Consider the following 6,547-nt stretch of genomic DNA (forward strand, 5'->3'; position numbering starts at 1 on the left):
AAGGCCATCAAAGAACTTCCTAAGAAAAAATCCCCAGAACCTGATGGATTCACCAGTGAATTCTATCAAACATTCAGAGAACAGCTAACTCCAATACTATATAAACTATTTGACATAATAAGCAAAGAGGGAGTTCTACCAAACTCCTTTTATGACACAAGCATGGTATTGATTCCAAAACCAGGCAGGTCAAAACCACAGAAAGAAAAGTATAGACCAATCTCCCTAATGAATATAGATGCAAAAATCTTAAATAGGATACTAGCAAAAAGACTCCAGCAAGTGATCAGAAGGATCATCCACCATGATCGAGTAGGATATATACCAGGGATGCAGGGCTGCTTCAATATTAGGAAAAGCATCCACATAATTGACCACATCAAGAAGCAAACCAACAAGAACCACATGATTATCTCAACAGACGCAGAAAAAGCCTTTGATAAAATACAACACCCATTCCTATTAAAAACACTATAAAGCATAGGAATAGAAGGGTCATTCCTAAAAATAATAAACAGTATATATCTAAAACCATCACCTAATATCATCTGCAATGGGGATAAACTAGATGCATTCCCAATAAGATCAGGAGTGAAACAAGGATGCCCATTATCACCTCTACTATTTGACATTGTACTAGAAACACTAGCAGTAGCAATTAGAGAAGAAAAAGAAATTGAAGGCATCAAAATAGGCAAGGAGGAGACCAAGTTATCACTCTTTGCAAATGACATGATGGTCTAACTAAAGAATCCTAGAGATTCAACCAAAAAGCTAATCGAAATAATCAACAACTTTAGCAAAATTGCAGGATACAAAATAAACCCACATAAGTCATCAGCATTTCTATATATCTCCAACACAGCTCAGCATCAAAAACTAGAAAGAGAAATCCCATTCAAAATCACCTCAGACAAAATAAAATACCTAGGAATCTATCTCCCGAGACAAACACAGGAACTATATGAACACAACTACAAAACACTCTCCACACAACTAAAACTAGACTTGAACAATTGGAAGAACATTAACTGCTCATGGGTAGGACGAGCCAATATAATAAAAATGAACAGCCTACCCAAACTCATCTATCTGTTTAGTGCCATACCCGTGGAACTTCCAAAATTTTTTTTTACTGATTTAGAAAACATCAAAACAAAGCTCATTTGGAAGAACAAAAGATCAAGGATATCCAGGGAAATAAGGAAGGGGGCCTTGCAGTCCCAGATCTCAAACTATACTATAAAGCAGCGGTCATCAAAACAATTTGGTACTGGCTGGGTAAGTGACCTCAGCAGGACAGTATACTACCAAGCCAGAGAACCCAGCTTTGGGGACAAAAATCCACTATTTCATAAAAACTGCTGGGAAAATTGGAGGACAGTGTGGGAAAGATTGGGTTTGGATCAACACCTCACAGCCTACACCAAGATAAATTCAGAATGGGTGAATGACTTGAACAGAAAGAAGGAAACTTTTAAGAAAATTAGGCGAACACAGAATAGTGTACATTTCAGACAGACAGAGCAACAGAGAGAGGGAGAGTAGGAGGGACCGAGAGATGGAGAGATGGAGAGGAGAGACAGAGGGAAGGAGGGACGGAGGGGCGGAAGGACGGAGGGACGCAGGGACGCAGGGGCAGGGGTGGAGAGACGGAGAGACGGAGAGACGGAGAGACGGAGAGACGGAGAGACGGAGAGAGGCTGGTCCTCTCCCCAGAAGGTCCGCCACTTGAAGACAAGTATCTGCTTGTTCGCCCAGCCCTGGCGCCCAGTAGGTGTTTCACAAGTGAGCGTGGATGACCCCTTCAAAGGCAGAGAAGAGGAACCAAAGGCTCAGGCAGTTTGGGGACCCGAACAGCCCGCTGGGGCTGAGGGTGCTGGGAATGGCCTGTCCCAAGAGGTTGGAGGAGGCCCGGGACTCGGGCCCAAGAGGAGAAAGCGGCCTGTGGGTTCGCAGGCGCAGCTCAGGCTGCCAGGAATGGGGGAAGGGCGAGGAGAGCCAGGAGGGCTGCCACAGGGGGCCCTTGGAGGACGCCCACAGCCGAGGCCCGGGAGGGGGCAGGTTCTCTCTTGAACCCAGAGACCTGGAAGCCAGAGAAGTCCCTGGGACGGCTGGAGCGAGTGGGCAGAGAAGATGGGCCCCGGGGGGCGCCACAGGAACGGGGAAGGGAGGGAGAGAGGGAGGGGCACGGCGGAGAGTTTGAGAGGCTCGGGCCTGACCACGTCCATCTGGTCTAACCGCTGAAGATGAAGCCAAAGACCCTGAGAATATCAAGGGGGGTGGGGGGGGGGAGGCGAGAGGGCGTTGCCATGGAAACCAGGCGAAGGGGGGTGCAAAGGTGTGTGGGGGGGGGCGGTATGCGGCGGAGGAAAGGCCAGGGGAGCTGGCCGCCCTGAGAGCCGCCCGGGCACTTAGCTACAGTGGCCGGCGGCCGCAGAAGAGGGGCGGCACCCGCTGCGGGGGCTCAAGGGCCCAGGCCTCCCCGAATCCCGGGGGCTCTCCCTTTCTAGCTGAGAGTGGAATGGAGTCCCTCCTACCTAGAGATCTCAAAGCAGGGACGGGAAGACTGCCGGCGGGCACCAGCAGGGTTGGTGGGACAGCGCGGGTGCGGGTACCAGGTGAGGCTGCCTATGGGGGGCGAGGAGGGAAGCGCGGCCCCCCGAGAGGTGGAGCTGCCGGGGGGAGGTCCCAGAAAGGGTCCCGGCCTGCAGTTCGGGGTGGAGCGGTACAGGGGAGGGACGGCGGTTAGGGGTGGGCGGGGTTGCCGTTAGGGGTGGGCGGGGCTGCCGTTAGGGGCGGGGTTGCCAGGCTACCGGCGGTCTCTGCCTCCTCCCAGGATCGAGAGAGCGCGATGAGCAATCATTCGACCCCGCCCTTCGACCCTCGCTTTCCCTACCAGAACCTGACCCGCAACTGCTACCAGAACTTCCGGGGTTGGTGGGGGGGCATCCGGGGCCGGAACCCGCAGCAGGGGAGGCGGGGGCGGGGCTCCGCGGCGTGACCCCGGCGTGACCCCGGCGCCTCCTCCCAGACTTTCACCGCTGTACCAAGATCCTGAAGAGGCCCGGCAAGGACTCGAGCCCCTGCGACTACTGCCGCAAGGTCTACCACTCCCTGTGGCCGCTCAGCTGGGTGAGGATGGGGGGGAAGGGGCGGGGCTGCGGAGGGGCGGGCCCAGGTTCTGGAGGGCCGCCTGCCTCAGTCCCTGCCTGCCTCCCCGTAGCTGCAGCGCTGGACGGACCAGATCCGGGAGGGGACGTTCCCCGGGAAGATCTGAGGGGCCCCCCGAAAAATCCTCGCAGCCGGCAGGCTTAACAAGAAGACTTTTATTAAAAAACCAGTTGCAAACTGCCCGTCACCCAGTGTCCGCAATCCCTGGGACCGGGGTGGGGAGGCCGAGGGCCCCGGCTGGCTGTGCTGGCCCCCGCTCCCCTCACTCCCCGGGAGGCACCGGAGCTATAGCACCATGAGAAAGATGAGGCGGGGCGGCCTCCCTGAGAGCCAGGGGGGGGCGGCTGCGGGAGCCCCCTCCCCTCCCCCTTTATGGCTTTCCCCCTGGGGGGGGCGGGGTGCCACTGAGGCAGGAGGTAAAAGTCTAGAACCATCCTGAGGCTGAGGGAGGGATCCTTGCTGTCCCTCCCTGTTGGGTTGGGTCTCCAGCCACCGGGTGGCGGCCGCCCCTTGCTAAGGTTATCCCTGCCGCGTCAGACGTGCGGGCGGCCGCCGCCCCCATACCCCCCCCCCCCCAAGAGGGCCCCGGGCAAGGGGAAGGAGGATCGGGCTCCCTGTGAAAGGATTGGGGATCCCGAGCACAGGGGGAGGAGCAGCACCCTGAAATCTAGCCTCCCCTCCCCACTTTCCTGGGACGCCTGGCTCAAGCCTTCAGGGAACTAGCTGGGAGAGAAAGGAAGAGAAGCCCTGAAAGTCTGGCCCCAAGAGCTGGGCCGTGGGCACCCTCGAACCCGGGACAGGGTGTCCTGCACAAGCCTGACAGACTGGGGGAGGGAGGGGGGAGTTGAGAGAGAGAGACGGCCCTGAGCGGAAGGCCAGCTTGCGTGCCCAGGTCCCGGGCATGGGCTGCCTCCCTCCTAGGTAGCTGTGGAGGGCCAGCCTGCAGGAGGAGGAGGGCCGGGGGCACGCCGAGCGCCCCCCACTCCCCGCCAGGCTCACCTCTCACTGGTGCAGCAGTCGCACAGCTCTGCGCTGCCCGTAGAAGCAGGTGACCTCGTCCCCGGCTCCATGTCCCGCAGGCATGATTTGAACTCCAAAAGGGGGATCTCCGTCACTCCAGGCCTGGCCTTCTGCCCACTGCACCGCCTAGCTGGCCCTCACATAGCAGCCCATTGAACCTTCTTGCCATTCCTCACACACAGCATTCTCCTGTCTCCTGCCCTGGCTGTCGCCTCTGCCTTCCATGCTGTCCCTCTGCAGCCCTGACTCTATAGCTCCCTGTTGCCCTCAAAGTTCAGCTCAAACACCCCCTCCTACAAGACAATCCCGGCTCCCAGGGCCTCCTCTCCTCTCCCCAAGTGACTCTGGGCTCCTTTCTTTAAACTCTGCCTTAGAAGCAGTCGTGTGGAGCAGAGGAGGAAGGCGAGCTAAGGGAGTTCAGTGACTTGCCCAGGGTCTCCCAGCCAGTGTGTATCTGAGGGCAGATTTGAACCTAGAACCTGCTGTCTCTGGGCCCGAGTCTCCATGCACTGAGCCCCCCAGCTGGCCCCAGTTCGTACTGATTTTGATGTGTTTTCCTGAGTCTGTCTCGTGTCCCCCTACTAGGCCAGAAGAGCATCGGAGCCAGGCGGGCGTCCTTGTTGTCTCAGGGCTGAGGGTGGTCCTGGTAGAGCAGAAGAGCCCAAAGTACCTGAACACAGGACTGGCCACGATGGGTGCCTCCCCAGTGGAGAAAATCAGGAGGAACCTGTAGACGCCACTCAGCCCCAGAGCAGGCTCTGAACATGTTTGGGGGCTCTTATCACAGTGAGGAGATCCAGCAACAGACCCATCACCACTCAAGGCTCTGCTGCTCAGCTCAGGCACAGAATGAAACCAAGCTGGCCTGGAGAAGCTCTTTACGGCTCCCCCGAACCTCCCGCTCCAACAAACTTCCCAGCCTCGGACCCGACTCTGCTTCCCTGGCTGGCCCGTGTCCTGGGGGGCTGCTTCTCAGGTCCCGCATTGGCTGTGCCAGGCCTTGGCAGGAAGATGCCCGGGAAGATGAGGACGAGCCCTGGCAGAGCGCCGCGGGCCATGATGTGCACAGAGGGCTGAGGAGAGCCGCCGAGAGTGACCCGGCCTTTCCCAGGACTCCCCCAATGGCCCGCCGTGAGTCAGGCTCCCTCCCCAGCCTGGTGTCCTGGCCAGGAGCGGAGTGGGAGGGACCCCAGAGGGCCCCCCTCCTGGCCTGGCCTGCAGCGAGTCTCCTGGCTATTTCTTTCCCAATTAGTGCTCATCCAGCCTGTCTTCGGAGGACTCCACAATGGGGGAGGCCCAGGCCTTGGAGGTCATCGCAGTTCCTCTTGGACACTTCTGGTGCCAGAGCTCGGCCCCACAGCTCCCCTGCGGCCCCCTGACGCCCACCATGACTCTCCTCCAGCAGGCTGCAATGAGGGATGCTTTGGAGTCTAGGAGGACCTGGAAGCCCTCAGTGCAAATCGAGCCTCAGTCACTTACTAGCTGAGAGATCCTGGGGAAGTCCCTCCAATTGCTTGCCTCAGTTTCCCTAAGAATACAATGGGGATAACAGCAGTACCTCCCTCCTAGGGCACTGGGGAGGGTCAAATGCCCTTTGCATGGTGCCGGCCTCGTGGTCGGTGCTCTATTTGTTCAGCTATTCAGAGTCTTCCTGGCCCCCTTTGGGCTCTCCTGGCAGACATTCTGGACTGCTTTGCCATTTCTCCAGCTCATTTTACAGATGGAGAACTGAGGGAAACTGAGGTAAGGGACTTGCCCAGGGGGTCACCAGTGTCTGAGCAGGAAAGCAGGAAATTGGGGGGAAGGTTGATAGGCAGCCTCTGGGAAGTAGGAAAGTGTGTCTAGTTGGTGAGAATTAGGGCCTCCCCCTGATTGATGAAGGGACCAAAGACACTATTGCTGAGTCTGCTTCCCGAAATGAAAAAGCATCGAGGGCGGAGGGGACGGATGCCCAAAGACTGGGGAATGACCGAAGAAATCGAGGAGTCTCATGGAGATGGAATGTTCCTGGGCCCTTAGAAACAAAGAGCAGAGGCAGCTGGGTGGCTCAGTGGATGGAGAGGCAGGCCTAGAGATGGGAGGTCCTGGTTCAAATCTGACCTCAGACCCTAATAGCTGGGTGACCCTGGACGAGTCACCTGATCCCCACTGCCTCTCCCTTAACGCTCTTCTGCCCTGTAACCAATACACAGGACTGATCTGAGATGGAAGGTGAGGGGTTAAAAAAGAAACGCTGAGCACATGGATGAAAAAAACCCTTGGAAAGAGTCAGATAATGAAGGGTGAAATGAGTTGGGGCAGGAGAACGTGACACACAGCCGTGGAACGAATGCCGGAAGAGCAGCTGTTGGCT

The 6,547-nt window shown here is 57.0% G+C and overlaps 1 protein-coding gene across 1 annotated transcript; it reads left to right on the forward strand.

Moving 5' to 3' along the window:
- Positions 1 to 1,748: 1,748 nt before the first annotated feature.
- On the forward strand, positions 1,749 to 3,361 carry LOC107650481 (cytochrome c oxidase subunit 6B2-like). The gene is made up of 4 exons (XM_056825417.1): positions 1,749 to 1,773; positions 2,840 to 2,936; positions 3,035 to 3,135; positions 3,227 to 3,361. Exons 2-4 carry the CDS (start codon positions 2,855 to 2,857, stop codon positions 3,278 to 3,280), a joined length of 237 nt encoding a protein of 78 aa, XP_056681395.1. The 5' UTR covers positions 1,749 to 1,773; positions 2,840 to 2,854; the 3' UTR covers positions 3,281 to 3,361.
- The last annotated feature ends 3,186 nt before the right edge of the window (positions 3,362 to 6,547 follow it).

Source organism: Monodelphis domestica, chromosome 4 (assembly GCF_027887165.1).
Source record: "Monodelphis domestica isolate mMonDom1 chromosome 4, mMonDom1.pri, whole genome shotgun sequence".
Taxonomy (NCBI): domain Eukaryota; kingdom Metazoa; phylum Chordata; class Mammalia; order Didelphimorphia; family Didelphidae; genus Monodelphis; species Monodelphis domestica.

Excerpts from the sequence above, each read along its gene's own strand:
- LOC107650481 (XM_056825417.1), top strand. The coding sequence starts at position 2,855 with ATGAGCAATCATTCGACCCCGCCCTTCGACCCTCGCTTTCCCTACCAG. Across the intron at positions 2,937-3,034 it reads CTGCTACCAGAACTTCCGGG|ACTTTCACCGCTGTACCAAG; the intron begins GTTGGTGGGGGG and ends GCCTCCTCCCAG. Across the intron at positions 3,136-3,226 it reads CCCTGTGGCCGCTCAGCTGG|CTGCAGCGCTGGACGGACCA; the intron begins GTGAGGATGGGG and ends GCCTCCCCGTAG.